This window comes from Osmia lignaria, chromosome 4 (assembly GCF_051020975.1).
Source record: "Osmia lignaria lignaria isolate PbOS001 chromosome 4, iyOsmLign1, whole genome shotgun sequence".
In the NCBI taxonomy this organism is placed as follows: domain Eukaryota; kingdom Metazoa; phylum Arthropoda; class Insecta; order Hymenoptera; family Megachilidae; genus Osmia; species Osmia lignaria.
In genome coordinates, this window is record NC_135035.1 from 9,551,775 (window position 1) to 9,567,644 (window position 15,870).

A 15,870-nucleotide genomic window follows, 5' to 3' on the forward strand; every position below is an offset into this window, starting at 1 on the left:
GCATTTGCATTCCCGACGCAAGAGGTGCGCGCACGCCGCCAAGACAGGAGGCATCGAATGTTTAATTCAAGATACGTGAGAGTGTTGAGCCGGTGAAACAGAGAGGGCAGAGATATTCTAGCACGGGCTAAGGGAGCACAGAGATACAGAAGTTGCGTGCGTATAAGCGAGCCCGAGACAACAAGAGAGAGACCGAGGAAGGGGAGAGAGAGGGAGAGAGAACCGAAAGCGTAGGGTAGCAATTGATGGGACAGGGTGGCGCGTTTGTTGAGCTAATTACTGTAAGGCGAGGCGCTTACGCGCGCCGCTACATACAAACGGCATTAAAGGTGGTGGCCATCAATCCCCGTGGGTCCCCTTTTCCAGTCCTGGCAACTCGCCTCCTCCTATCCTCTCCTGTCTTCTCTACGCGGTATCTCTGTCTCCGAGAGCACGCGGCTCTTCCACGCGATACTGCTTCTCCCTGGTATTAATTGGCGCGATCCACGACGCGTCTTCAGCATCGTTCGCAAATTTCGCGGACAAAAGAGTGCCGACAAAACGTCGCGATCGAGTTCACACTCGGTGCAACGACGACGACGATTCGACGGTTCGACGGTGTGACGGCGCGACGCGACATAAATAATCGCTGACGATAATTAAGATGGCGTTTCGGCGCTTGTGCGTGTACAGGCCGACACCCGCTGTCTCCTCGCAACGTGACATCGAGCTCACGCGTGTAGACACGCGAGGCCGTGTCCGAGCCACCGAGGGAAAATATATCGTCCGCCCTCGGCCCATTCCGCTTCGATTCTTCCTTCTCTACGCCCGCTCGGCCGCGTGGAATTCCAGCGATTCTCGCGAACTTCGGCACACTGAATATCGTAATGGGCAAAGGGTCCACGTTTCGTTCTTCGGATGGACCAAGAAAAGAAAAGGGACAAAAGAAAAAAGAGGAAAAAGCGAAGAAGAGAGAAGCAAAGAGAAGCCGAAGCCAACGGTGCCGTATGCGAGAGCTCCGCTGTCACGGTAGAAAGTATTGCGTGGATTCATCTGGATAAACCTCGCTGCGATCAATCACTTCGCGATTAACCAAACTATCTACGAAATTGAACTCGAACGGCCAAATTTATAGCGTTTTTTCTCAACAAGATAAGACGCGATACTTCTATGTGTAGCCATACCAAAAAAGTCGCGAAGCCACGCATCATTCGCTAATTACGAAAATCGCGTGTAACGCTTTTGTCGTTGAACGTTATTAACTGTCTAAATAAATGACGCGGTGGTGCGGCATCGCGCGGGAAGGAATCCTGCTGCCAGTGACATAAGTTCCCGGGTGTAATTAGGGGAATAAAGTGAGCGGAATTTCGCGAGCCACGATGCCACGATGCCCAGCTTCCACGATCGTAAAGAGGACGAGTGTTCTGGCGTAACCCGAGGCCCGCAGCAGACTCGTTGCGAGAAGGGGCTGCCGCAGAAACGACGAGGACGCGTTGGGGAATGAAGGTGGGGGGCGTCTCGGTGCCGACGTCGTCGTGCCAACCCCACGGGGCGCCAGGCTCGTTATATCTTCATTAAGCGGTCTACCTAACCATCCTGTCGCGACTTCTTAGCACTTTGCAGTTCACACTAATTTCGCGTTACTTTTTCTTTCTACATATCGGTTTCCTTGTTTCCCTTGATAAACTTGCAATAAACACGTTGAAAAAACCGCAACTGGTCTATTCTCTGCTTACTTTACCTTCCATCCTATTCTATTCTTTACGGATATTCCGTACGGATCGATATTTCAAAGAGTGGCGATTCGAGAGCGTGCGGACGCGACGAGGAACCGTGGAAACCTGCGACACGAGTTTCGCAAGATTTAAACGCGACCCTTTGTCCGAAGAGTAACGCCCGCGAATTTCGTGGTCGTGTCGGAGTAGACCGGAGGAAGCCCCTTGCCAAGGAAATTCCAAGTCCCCCGAATCGCCGTAAGATCGGGACACGTCGTTATGGGTCCGTGCGCTCTTTCCTCTTCGCCGTCTCCGTCTTCGTCTCCCTTACGGTTTGTTTCTCGAGCAGGGACAGCAGCAGCAGCAACATCGGCATCGGCATCAGCATCGGCATCAGCATCGGCATCGGCATCGGCATCGGTATCGGGGCGGAGGACCCGGTCCACGAGCAGAAGGAGGACGCGGTCGTAAATATTCGGGCGCCAAATAATGCCGGTTCCGAGCGAGAGCAAGCGACCACGACTGCTGCTCGACCCGTAATGAAGGACATCCTCGTTAATTAGTCAATAAATTATCCTTCGCGCTCACGATGCCCGTGCTCTCTCTCTTTCTCTCATCTCTCCGTCTTTCCTGCTCGTTCTCCTCCTTTTTGCCCGAGAGAACTCAAGGGCCGCATACTTTACGACACCTATCTCGCGCGACAGCACGATGCATTTCTCACAATCAGGACCCTCGAAGACGGAAACGCGTCTTGTAAGACGATCCACGAGGTGGTCCGCCGCTGGCTTTCAGCCACGATGAATTTTTCAACGACCGTTTCGTCCCCGTCCTCCTCGCCTTTCTGCCACCCCACTCGTTTACCCTTCCCCCCTTCGTCTTCTCTTGTCCACGCTTGTCGGAAAATACACCTGAACGGATTAACCGCGTGCTTGTCGCTTGCTAATTTCCTTTTCTGTTTATTAGATAACGAGAATCGGATACAACGATATCATCCTGGTAATCCGTCGACTATCTAATGAATTCTAGACGCGAGATTCGCGCGTAAATCGTTACATTCCATGAAAGTTTTCCTTCACCAGCGATGTATATAAATTCTCGTTGACGCGGCAACGAGAATCCGCGGCTGCTCGACTCGGATGATTTTCTCGTAATATCTCGTTCTGTTGCACTCGGCAGCATAAAGATTCGATCGTATACGCGTTCAAAGTACCTACCGTGCCACGTGACCGTACATCAGCTTAACTATTTCCTGGCGTAGTCTGCCGGTTCGCACGACCACAAACGACGAGAGGCCACACCGATGCCATCGACGTACAGGACTAACGCGAGTCCGTGCGCTATGTCCGTAGCTCGACGCATCGGTGATAATTCAAGAACGCTCTCGTCCATCCATGGGATATATTCGAAAGATGCTGTTGCTCTTCCGATCGAACCGCTGCCCATCGTTCGTCGTCCGTTGTCCGTCGACAATTTTAAGGGTTACACGCTTCGTAAATTCCTGTTCACCGGCTGGTGAACGTTGCTCGCGGTCCAGACTTACGAGGTATAATGTACCATCGGGAGAAACAATCGAACGGGTTAAGTCGACTCGTCGTTGGAAGCGGAGCTTCGATGAACCTCGAAAATCCCGAGGACGTAGTCGTTTGCGTGATTAGGCGTTGGAAAATCGTCGTTGTGCGCCTCCTGCAAATGCGCTCGTAACTCTTTCGCGAAATTCGTTCGAAACGGTTCGACGTTTTCTCTCTTGCACACGTCGCACTCGTAAATGGTCTTGCCAGGATGTAGACTGGTGGAGAGCACGTGTTTCCTAAGATTTTCCTGCAACAATAAAAAATGAAAAAGGGAACGTGTATTGAAAGGGGCGATCGCGAAACTGTCGCGTCAGATTACGATGCTAGAATGTTGGAAAGTGACTCGTTACTCGAAGGAAAATCAAAGTAGGTAGCGTTGAAACGGTGAAGATGGTCGGAACGACCTTTCCTTGGTATCGGTCTACAGTGAATACCTGCGACCAGAATCGGTCTGCCGCAAACCGGCCGCGTTCATTGGATACGCCATGGAGCATTTAAAGGCGCTTTACCCTCTTCGGGCTAAGTAGCCGGTCGTAGTCGTAAACATCTTCCTACCAGGCGGGCTTATACGAGCCGTTGATGGCAACGGCAACATCAAATTTAATTTCCCATAAGTAAATCTTTCTGCACGGCCAGTGCTCCGTGACGGTCTTGGATAAAGACTCGTTCACACCGTCATGGGCGGTCGTCCACCTTTACCTGGAACGTTCCGATCGCGGAAAGTGTGCGTCGTCACGCAAATCGTTCGCATGCACCTTCAATTAATCCGATCGATTCCGATTTCTTCTTTGGATATAATTTTATGTTACATCGAAACTATATACACACGTTAGTACGTATACGCCAGTGGCCGTAGAATATATCGTTTTACGAGACCCTCGTTCTACGATTTCGAATCGTGCCGCTTTATCTTCTTACTTCTTTATTTCTTTCGGGATTCCAGCAGGTCTGAGGTCATATTAATTTCTCTCTATCTGTAGGCTACCGTACCGTAACTCGAACGCGAACGTTCTCCTAACGTGTATCCATACGTACATGTACCTACGCCTGTTAGAAAATTATCGAACGCGGCAATAAGTTTGATATTCTCTTGCTCGGCCACTGATCAAAGCGGATGGTAAAATTAGAAGCGCATACGGTCAGCATTTTTATACCAGATCGAGATTTTATCGACGGGTTATCGCACGGGCGCGCGTTTCCATTTTTCAAGACAAATTTTCACACGGGTTAGAAACCGTCGAGTCTGACAGAAAATTGAATCTTGCGAAGATCAAAAGTTGCACAGCCAAAAAAAAAACAGATGCATGAAAACGAGAAGCAGATCCGTTGCTTTCGAGAATTAACAGCGCGTTTTCACCGCCACTGCCAGCAGCCAGAACAAGCGAAGCGTAAGTTTTCCGACCGGCAACAAGAGGCGGGGGGTATCGAGAAACAGAAGGAAAAGGCAGATACGGAAAAACGAAGGTGGAACGGATCGTGGAGAAGGAAGGAGGAAGGTGCGCGTAACCGTCCGAGGTAAATCATAAACTGGATGGAGGAAGGAAGGAAGGAAGGAAGGAAGGAAGGAAGGAAGGAAGGAAGGAAGAAAGGTGGCGCGTGTAATCTCGTTGACGCAAGGCAAGCCGCTCGCTACGTGGAAGGGAATTTCGTCGTTAAATCGCCTCGCACGCCGATCCCTCGTACCTTCCTTATTAAAGTCTTACGGAGTAAATGGCCATCGCCAAACTCGATATTCTCTTCGGACTAAAACGATTCTTATCCGCACGCGCCCGCCTTATCCCTGATCGACAGACCCTCCTCGTCTTCGACGTCCAAATTCGTCGTTGTAGCCCTGAACGTCGCGTCGTGCATCGAATACGAATTTAATCGGTCGTTGAATTTACGATCGTAATCGTTATCTTGGCCGATCGCTCGATCGCGGCAGGAAAAAGAAAAAAGGACAAGGAAAAAGGGAAAAGGGAAAAGGATTAAAGCGAGCGTGCACGAGGTAGGAGGTAACTCGTATCGTAGCTACTGCTCGGTACAGTTCAGAAGTGCTTACTGTTGTATCATTACCGATGCAAGACGTAACATTCGCAATTCTCCGTACCGCGAGATTACCTTGGGCCGAGTTATCCCGGGCTGAGAGCCACTGGAATGAGTTTATGTCGCTATCAAAGAGACACGGAGCCCTCGTATGCGAGTCGCATCCTAACTAAAGCTTCAAAGGGCATTAGCATACCGGCCGCTCGGTATGACTGGGCCGTGCGTGTGTGGGCATCCAGTGAGCACAATTAACTCGTTATCTTATCGCGTCTCGGTGGCGGCAGAAGCGGCGGCATGGTCCAAACGTTAAGGTGTACTTTGCTTAATTTACGCCACACAGGCTACAAAAATTGAACCGCGAGTCAACCTCCGCTCTTACCGCCTGCACCACCCTACATCGCTACGTAAGACCGATCTTCTTCGTTTATAGCACCCCACTCCAAATTCCCCTCGAATAAATGAAATGTTTAGCCCGCATTCCAAAAGAGAACGAAACGCCCGTCGATCCGAAGGAAATCAGTCGACTTTGACCGAGTGAAATGAAACTTACCAAGTTGTTACTCGCGTAAGCGCAATGACGACACTTGTACGGCTTCGTACCCGTGTGTAATCGTACGTGCCGTTGCAAATGAGAAGCAATTTTCGTTTTAAAAGCGCAGCCAGCATAAGGGCAGCTACGTAGCTCCGATTTCATGCCGCTCGTTGGATCCTCGTGTCGTGACCGATGCCTGCAACGAAGGAATTGTGTCTTCAGATAACGATTCGAATCCCGAAACGTTACGGTAAAATGTTAATCCGACAAGTAGGGATTATTAAGAAATATCTTTCGGTACGATATGAAATAGCTCGAAAGCGGAGCGGTAAAAGTGACGGAACGCGTCTCGGAGGCGCGGCATTCCCGGCAACTTCATCGTCGCAGCGAGGATAGTGATTATGAACGATGCGATATGCGTGCACGATATTACGAGGGAGCCACTGGCCGTGGCTACGTGTATATCAGGTTCGAAATGCGTGACACGTTTAATTAAAATCCTGTGTGATTTACTCCGCCGCACAGAGCGAAACTGAAAGAGACGGACAGAGATACGCGGGTGTCGAGAACGAAGAAAGAAAGAGAGGAAGGGTACAGGGTAGAGGGGACGAATGAAAAAGAGAACGAAAGAGAAACGTAAAAAGGGTAGAACGAGCTAGGAGGGAGAACAGGTACAGATCGAAAGGGAGAAAAGAGAGGAGAGGAGAAGAGATAGGGATAGAGATAGAGAGAGGGTGTGGAGAAGGCGGAGGTGGAAGAGAACCCGTGACACTCTGTGGCTGCGTTGAGTTCGACTCACGTAGTAAGTACTCAATTCGCGATGAAATATCGCGCCGACCATCGCCATGCGGACGATCATAACGGGTTGCCCGCACTTGGCCGACTGCTGCACGCAACTTCCGCTTTCGTGGCTCTTTCTCCGTCCCTCTTTCACCCTTCCACTTTGCCACTATGTCTCTTTCGTTCGGTTTCTCTTCTCGTACTCGTTTGATTACTCGCGGCACGAGAGGGAAAAAAAGGCGAAAAGAGGGACGGAGAAAAGTAGTGAATGAAACGAGATGAAATTTATTAGCGGTCGTCCACGATACAATACCCTCGATAAGACTTCATTTAAACCGAATCGCGGTACGTTTTCGCGCGAAGCCTAGGATAAACGCGAATCGCGTATTCCCAGCTATTCCTGCTTCCACGAACGATTAAGAATCAATCGATTCGCGGGATAAGACGATCCGAACCGTGATCGTTGATTAAATGGACTTGCGTAGAAATCGCGTAAACGCGTTTCCATTAATTACCACTAGAGATTTATAGCCGAGACGAAACAAATTGTGTCGATAATAGCGAAGATTTTTTATCACCGATACACGCACAAGCACGCAGCAGGCACGCACGTCTATCCTCTTGCAGAGTGGCTTGACTCGATGCAATTAGTTCTCTACTTCCTTGAACGCATCGATCATGCATCGCGTACATAACCGCGAGTGCAATTAACCGCGTAGCTTTGCACGGTTCCCAACGAGAATCTTGATTAAAATTAACGCCGGTGATAGCAGTAGCAAGAGGATCTGTTTCTTTTCGATGAAATTTTTCAAAGGATCTTTCAAATTAAGTATCTGCTCTGCTTGGCCAGACAAAGATATCGATACCCACCTACGCAACTGCGTCTTCGTTTTAGCCGCGTAACTGCAGTCGGAACACTTGTATTGCCTGTCGGATGGCGTGCTGTGGTGTACCAAGTTTCTGTGCGATCTCAATTCGGAGGCAGTTCGAAGCACCGTCGGGCAGCCCGGAAGTCCACACTTGTACTTTTTCCCTGCGTGTCGCAACATGTGCTGTCGGAGAGCGTGTCTGAAACACAGAAGAAACAGGGAACGTGTAGTGTAGAATACAGGGAGTAGGTTACGAGAAGAGAAGGAAGGGATTGCCTCGTATCGCGTGCCACGCGCTCCGTTTAATATCCTGAAAATAATTCGCGAGATGCGTATAATTTTTCGAATACCGGTAGCCGCGACTGGTCGACACGACGCGTTAAGAATAACGATTTTGCAACTAAAAGGGACGCGTTTTCGTTAAATTCAACGCGTAATAAGACAGCACAATGGTCCGACGAATGCATGGTACGCGTGTGACCATCGGCTGTTCGCACGCCGTACGATCCGATCGCAGCTGTTGCATCCTACATCAACCTGCCGGCTTGCGCACACAAGAGCTGCACTTTAAATAGTTTCTGTCAAGAGGTGACGATCTATACGGTTACTGAACTCGTTGCCAGCTCGGCGACCAACTTGGCGGAACGCGTACGTAGTTCGCGCTACTCCTACTCTACTTACTCTATTCCACCGAAAAGTTTTTCGATCTTGCGTTAATCTTTTCGAAAATATCAGGCGACACGCGGAAACGAAAGGAAGAGGAACGCGAAAGAGCGCTTAAGACACCGGCAAAACGTGCCGCGCTAATAGCGGCATTCTTCGATACGTAGAAAAGTAAGCGAAAGCTCGTCGATGTTATCGAAATCGGCAGCAAATTTCCGAACGTGGTAGCCACGATCTTCGCGCACGTATCTCTCGCTCCTGTCTCGAGATCTTTTGCGAGAGAACGTGGTCACCGTGAGGGAAACCTACCGCGGTAGCAGAGCGAAGGACACGGATTTTTTCGAGATGGCAGCTCGACGATACCGGCAGCAAACTCCACGACCGCGCAACAGATCGGTCGCTATAGAAGTCGAGCAAGAACGAAGGACAGGGAGTCAAAGGAGAAAATCGAAGCAAAAGAAATGAGAAGAGAAGAGAAGAGTAGAGAAGAGAAAAGAAGAGTAGAAAAGAAACGAAAGGAAGGTAAAGGAAGGGACAGAGAGAAGGAACGCCAGGAGCAGAAGAGGCTACGAGATCTGGGCCGTCCTAGAGGGAGTCTCGGCCTACCCAATTGGCTACGCAAGTGTAACGGCAACTTTTACAATGTCAGGATATACACGCCCTCGCACCAGCTTAGGACGTACCTTCCTTACACCTGCATTCAGGTAGTCTCTGCAAGTACGTTCCCGTGTCACCCGCTAGTCGTATACCGTGCACCCACCACCGGCTATCTCGTTACTATTTTCTCCTTAGCTCACGCTCCATCTATATACGACCCAACCGAGTCGAAACAAGCGACCGTACGACCGACCGTTCGAAAACGAACCTTTTCGCGACATTGTCAGCTGTCGCGAACGAACGTTTCCTCCTTGCGTTTCACCGCGCAAAGTCCCCCGAGTTTGGAAACGGGTCAGCATTCCGCAAATTCAAGGAAAAACAGGTAACCGCGGTGAACGCCAACGACGATGCGGTCGTGAGGCGCGATGCCCAACCTACATGCGCCTTGTAATTGTCTTGAATTATAACATCCGAGGTATTCAGAGACAAGACTTTTCCGGTGGATTTGAGTCTCGATAAAAAGGACATTAATACACGGTGCATTATATGCGGTCGCGTTTTCTCACGCCTGCCCGCTCCTCCAGCGATACTCCCGTTCGTCATAGTCACGAAGAAAAGATTCTCTGATTCGCGTCTCGATCCAGCTGTTCGACTTGATGCCTATTTAAGCAAGCAATCGAGCAGCGTTAATTTGCTTAAAAATCTATCGGAAATACGCCGGTGTCGAGCCGACGACGAGGAACGCGACGTTCCGGTGAATTATGGCATTGGGAAATCTCGTGTTGCCGAGCCATTCCGGGGGATTGGAATTCCGATAGAACAATATTAATATGGTGGCCGACAAAAGCGCGTCTCGCGGCCACGGCGACGTTGACGAAAGAGAGACGGAGAAGCGGATAGAGGAGAAGAAGATGAAGAAGAAGAAATGTTCTCGGCGTGTGTTTCGGTGGAATGTCGCAGGCGTGACAAGAGGCCGTTAAGAAGAGTCTCGGCTCGATTGGGTAAGCGGATGCGGTCACTCCGGATGATTTAGCGCGACGTCCAGCGTCATCTCGTGAAATATGTGCCGGCCCGACTCGAGGTCATTTAAAAGTCTAATCCTCGTTGCTACGATCGTCCTTCTATTCGTCAATAACGGTCGCGATCTGTCGCGATTCGTAAAATGAAAGGAAAACGATGACTCGTTGGTGTCCTGAAAATTCATAGGATCCAAAGTTAAGAAATGTTGAACGATGAAGAGTTAGCTGGTAGAGTTGATCGCAAAAGGAACAGAGAAGGGTACAGATTCGTTCGTAAAGGCAAAGTCAGACAAGATACGGCGACGTACAGGTTAATATAGCCTCGATCGTTCTGGGATGGGAATGGCGGAGCCGGTGAAGCGATCGTGTACTATCCGGGAGGAGGGAAGCGGATGAGAGTGAGCGAGCACGGGCATTAATTAAAAAGGTTGCGCATTAAAATGATTTGTTTTAATTGGCTGAACGCGCTGAGGTATTTATGGCCTCGCGGTCCTTCGCTCGGTCTGTCGGTCTGCGGCCTCTACAACGAACGTCGACTCGGACTTCTTCTTCTTCTTCTTCTTCTTCCTCTTCTTCTTCTTCCTCCTCCCTATTTCCCCTTCCATGATTTTCTCGTTTCGTTTCGTCTCGTCTTATATCTCGTCCCGACTTCTCTTCGCCTTTCTCGTCTTTCGCACCTTCGCTCACCTTCGTTCGCCGACATCTTTCCTGCCGTTCGTGCTAAGTCCTCCGCGGCCTAGTCCCCTCCGCCCCTGACCTCTTCGATTATCTCGAAATCGGACGGACGATCGTTCATTCCGACTAGCCACGAGAGCTAACGGCCGATTCTCTTCTGTTGCGCAGCAGAACCGAGGGCGATTCATAAATATCGTGCCACGACAAGTGGATCTTTATTACCACCAATGATTTATACGAGACTTTGCCTCGCTCTTTCTTCGACTCTGTCACCGACCTATCCCCCTGACTAGACGTCCCTCTCGAACAGAATTTACCAAGTTCTTTTTTGGTACCCTTTGGTTCCCTTTTTCTTTCTTATTGTCGTTTGGTTTTCGAACCAAGGAGGCATCATTCGTGGCTTTTACCGGGTCTAGGAGAACATTGAACATCGAGAATGAGGAGGTGAACGTGTGGCAGCGAACTCGACTGGATACGAGTGGAATGGACACGGTTAAAAAGGTAAATACTCGAAGAGCCTACGGCTCGAGTTGAGACTGCCACGGTGGGTGGAATCAACGTTTGCAGCGGACGATGGCTAAGGTGGGATCGTGATGGGCCGTGATGGTGGTGTGGCCGTGGAACGATGCCGAAGAGGAGGCTGGACCAAAGTGAACCGAAGGTGATGCATGGCCGACGGTTTCTACGGCGGGGCCGCAGACGAAGAAATAAAGAATAAGAAGAATATCCGCTTCGCCGGGTCCAGAGCCGGCCCCCTGGAGCAAACGCTGTCATAACTCAATCCCACCTTCGTCCGTTCGTACGTCTGTACGTCCGTACGTTCGTCCCGCACCGGTGCAGGTTGCACCTGCCTCTATCTCGCTCTTTCACCGACGATCCTTCTCTCTTCCTTTGCCTCCGCGCCTTTCTTTTTTTCTCTATTCGTCTTCCTCGCAGTCCAATCTTGATCATGGCCAAGTACCTTCTCGATGTAGAGTCATCGAGATCTTCTTCGCTCGTTAGATTCCATCGAGATTCCCTTCCTCCAAGTTGTTCATCCATCTGTCGCGGGGACAATCGCGTGTACGCACCCCCGCGTCGAATCGTTTAAAAGTCTAGAATTAACGTTTTTAAAGTCGAATCCGACTTTCTTGTAATCAGTTTTTCGCTTTTCGATCCGGGATCATCAATGATTCTTCGGCCGTCATCGATCCAACGTCGATTTCGGCCGAAACGAATTCCGTTTCTACTCGTTTCGTCAATATTGTTAGTTGTTAGCAGGATCGGCCCGGGAACCGGTTTAACGAATGATTCACGCGTTATTTAAACGCTATAAATTGCTCGATTTCGAGCGAGATAAAAACTTGTAAGACGGATCGCGCCTTTAATTATAGATTCCTTAAATTTATGTAAACAAGAGAATAAATCTACGAGGGTGCGATTCGATTGCTTGGCGAAGAAATTTGACGGGAGTAGAAATCCTCGAACCTTTCAACCGTTTCAGCGATAAATCTCTTTCGTTCGAAAGAGCGACCGGTGAAAACGAGTTCGATCGGCGTGGTAGTGTCGGTGGTGTCGGTGGCAGTGTATCGGTTGGATTTGGCAGGAACGGGAACGCAAATCGGGACAAACGATCGAACGAGCAAACGTCGGATTCTCGACGGGCGAAAAAGCCAGCTTCATTAGGGCGTACGTAACCACGCGTCAAAAATAAGTTGAACTTAACGCGCGAATCCCAATCAAAGGACGAGGTTGTAGCGGGAAACAAAACGGAATTTCGTCTCCGTCGTGCAGCGGGGAGTGGTTTGTTGGACTCGCGTTTGGCGCTGATGCTGTAAGTCGTCGAGAGTAAAAGAGAGAAGAGCCAGAGGGTGGCAAGCGGGCATAGTTGCGGGGTGGAAAGGATGGAAGGCTGAGAGAGAGGGAGTCAGAGAGGAAGAGGAGGAGGGAAGGGGGTATAAACAGGGGAAGGAAATGGGATAGAGCGAGAGATTCTAGCTGCCGCGTCAGGGAGATTAGGGGATCGTAGGGTTGGTTGTTGCCGGTACAGCCAACGCGGGTAGAGAGCGGAGGGGTGGTTAACGCTTCGCAGCCGAGGCTCAGAATAAACAACAATATTATAACGCGAGCTTAATTGCGCCAGAGGGCTCGGTAACGGGCGCATAAATCGGAGCAGTGAGCGCGCGCGCCCTCGAAACTACCCTCTCCGCGTCTTTCTCTCTCTTTGCCTCCATCTTCGTCTCGCCGATTCGCCACCCCTACAACATGTACCAGTCTTCCACGAGCCGCTCCCGGAGTAGGATTCATTTACAATAAACATGTCCTCCGCTAATTTCGTCGGCGGAAAAGGAGGAATCTCCAGAACGGAGGAGCGTCTTAACCGTAACGTACGTCGACGTTTCTACCTTCTCGTTCAGCGGAGACGATCATTCGTTAGAGCAAGATCGCGAGTTCTTCGTTATCGGGGATAACCTTACCGGATCCTTCGAGTTTCCGAATTTCTACGCGGATACCGTGTACTTCTCGGCCATTCGTTACCATTCCGACGTTAGCGCCGCGCTAACGTCGGGCTATGGAAAAAATTTTAATTAAATAAACCAATTCGTTGCTCGACCGACTGGTACTTTTTATTTCCTCTCCTCGAGTCGCCTTCTTTCCCCGTTACCGCATTACGGAACGCGCTAGTTACCGCTTTAGCAAAGTATTTGCAAACCCCCTGGAGAACAACGAGTCTTGTAGCGTATCGGGATTCGGTGCTTGATTTTGCTCGAACGAACCAGAAATCGAGCGAGTAAAGCAACGACGGAAAAAACACGAGTAAGAAAGAGCGGAGGCGTTGGTGGATGAAAGGTTGGGCTTTGGGGGATGCGGCGTTTCGAAAAGAGCCGCTAAAATGGGATGAGGAGAAAAGGAGAGGCAAGAGAGGGGCGGGTTAGGTCTGGGTTACCGGGCACCGGCTATATCTACGCGTCCTCGACCGCAGGCCTGTTTTATTTTATGAATCGCAATATTTCACGCGACAACTGGACTCGCGGGGCGGTTACCGCTAAACTGTCTGCATACGGGGGCCATGCTTACCGCGTGCCACACCATACCAAACCGTACCACACCGCGTACCATCGCTACCGACCACCATTGCCACCACGCGAAACGAAGAAAACCCTTGCTACGTGTATGCACCTTCGTACAAACGTACGTGCACACTCTCGCGCGTATCCGCGTGCATTCTTGCGACACAATGCGCGCACGGCAGACACCTCACTAATACATTTCAATGCGACGAATGCGGTGCAACAGCGTCGCATTGTTCCTCGGGGGGGCATGCAGAAATCTTTCCTCCTCTTTCTTTTCTCTCCTGGCCCGGCTCTGCTCTGCACCGTTCGGTCCAGCCCGGCCCGGCCCGATCCAGCCCGCTAACGCGGACAATCCCTCGCGGGATTCACCGGCCGGATGTTTAAGGGTGCCTACGGGGTGATCCGTAAAGACGACACCGTGCCTCATTAGCAGCGCCGACGGAGGTGAGAGAAAACGATACATGCTCGCGCAGGCACACACTCGCGAACGCACCTACACGCCACGAACGAGACAATGGTAGGCCGAGACGCGAACGGTCCTCCTCCCTCCTTCTCGGTTCTCGAAATTTACGATGATCGGAGATTTATGTACAGCTTCAATCGGAACATGCCTCACGCTCGAATTAATTGCATCACGATCCCGTACGCTTTTGTCGTTATCTCGAATCCGGTAAGTCGGGATTCGTTCTTTCGTCGAGCCCAACAGAGGCAAAGAGCAGGGGCGAGGATTCGATCGACGACCGATCAAAACTTTGTATCTCGATCCCTCGTTCGATCGATCTTTCCTCCATTTCTGAACAGAAGGGACAACGTACGTCGGGAATCTTTCGATCGACGATGTTTCTGATATTCGCGGGGCTGGCTGCGAGTTTTCTTTGTAAACAATATCAGGAGCGTGATCCGGTGTAACGTCAACGAGCGTTCGAGCGGCGAGGTTATGCCAATCTCACCCAGTATGCATATCTTTACGGCGTTTACCTGACCAGCTACGAAGGAGGTGGACGCGCCATTACTGCTACAGAAGATAAAAGATACGCGCCCGCCACGCCGCGGTCCATATATGTAAATACCTCTGGGGAACTCGCGTACACATGGTCAGGCAGAAACGAGAGGGTTGCCGGTGGGTAGAACGCTGGAAAGGACTGACCGGAGCACGACGAACAGTAGAGAGCGTGGTACGAGAGGCGGAGGGCCCGAGGGTAGAACGGACGAAACGTACGGTCAGTAGCTCGCGTATGTAACATACTATCTTGAATATGCGCATACATCGAGAATTGCCCGGTTATTCTGAGAATTGGTTAGCCGATCGAATGCGCGGGAGCTGCCCATCTTCTCGTAATTATCTCTTTTCTCTTCTTCCTTCCTTCCTTTCTTCCTTCTTTTACACTTTCAACCTTTACTCTCTTTCTCTCTCTTTCTATTGCGATTGTACGATGTTCGCGTCTTCTTCTCTAGGCTGCATCGCGTCTATTCTTTAATTATCTTTCCTCCCTTTCGTACAAACGAAAGGAGAGTTTCAAAAACAGACGTATCAGCTTTAGGAATGGCCGCGAAACTTTGTAAAACGTTTCTTGGTAAACTGTCTCCGTTTACATCCGAGATACGGAACAGAGTTTAGATTCGACATCGTCGACAACTGACGCGCCAAGCTTCTGACTTCCGTTTAGCAGGAAAATGAGACGGGAGAAAGTCCTAATCAAGGTAGCCTGGCGGAAGTTTTAACTGCTTGCGGTCGAAAGATGATGCGCGGTTCCAGGTAGCCTGGCAAGAAGTCGTCGGGACAGGAAACTGAACCGTGATCGAGCAGACGGGATTCCGGAAAGTTGGGAGATAGACGAGTCGAATTTACGAGAGAACCGAGACCGGTCGGTTAATCTCCGACGAATACACCTACAGCCGGAATAACCGGTACGGTACAGCTTTTCGGCTTTAGATCGAATACCCAGATGCCGGTTCGCGATCGAAATTCTACCGCGAAAATTCAAACGTCTCTCTATCGAAGCGTTATCTGTGGAGCGCAGAAAAGATCGCGAGGGTAAGTCGAAACGAAACCGGCGGAGCCTAATCCCTGGAAATGGACGGAACGGTGATATTAAGCGAAACCCTTGTCGTTTCGGATCGACACGGAGACTTTTGACCGAACCATTCGCTTCGAAAACTTCCGTAGTTCGAATAGGTAGTAGTAGCGTTACAAGGCAGGTAATGCGTGTAAGAGTGGTAAGAGTGGCAAGAGTCACAAGTGTGGCGGGGATCCGATGGAAGCCGGAATGGCGAAGGAGGGAGCGAAAAAGGGACGAGGAAATCGAGTCGAGCGAACGAGTGAGCATATGTGTTAACACTTGCTTTATAGCGATCGCTCTCCACTCGGGCAATGGTTTAATACTCGACGACG

At 50.4% G+C, this 15,870-nt stretch overlaps 1 protein-coding gene across 2 annotated transcripts in view; it reads right to left on the reverse strand.

Moving 5' to 3' along the window:
- Nucleotides 1-2,548: 2,548 nt before the first annotated feature.
- The window catches only part of LOC117603374 (uncharacterized), a 183,652-nt gene continuing 170,330 nt past the window's right edge, over nucleotides 2,549-15,870 (reverse strand). For both annotated transcript variants that reach the window (XM_034322467.2, XM_076688118.1), the window contains 3 exons: nucleotides 7,473-7,670; nucleotides 5,841-6,018; nucleotides 2,549-3,512 (listed from right to left, as the gene is read on the reverse strand). In XM_034322467.2, coding sequence (XP_034178358.2) covers nucleotides 3,273-3,512; nucleotides 5,841-6,018; nucleotides 7,473-7,670 — 616 coding nt within the window. In that variant the 3' untranslated portion in view covers nucleotides 2,549-3,272. The remainder of the gene's footprint in view (nucleotides 3,513-5,840; nucleotides 6,019-7,472; nucleotides 7,671-15,870) is intronic.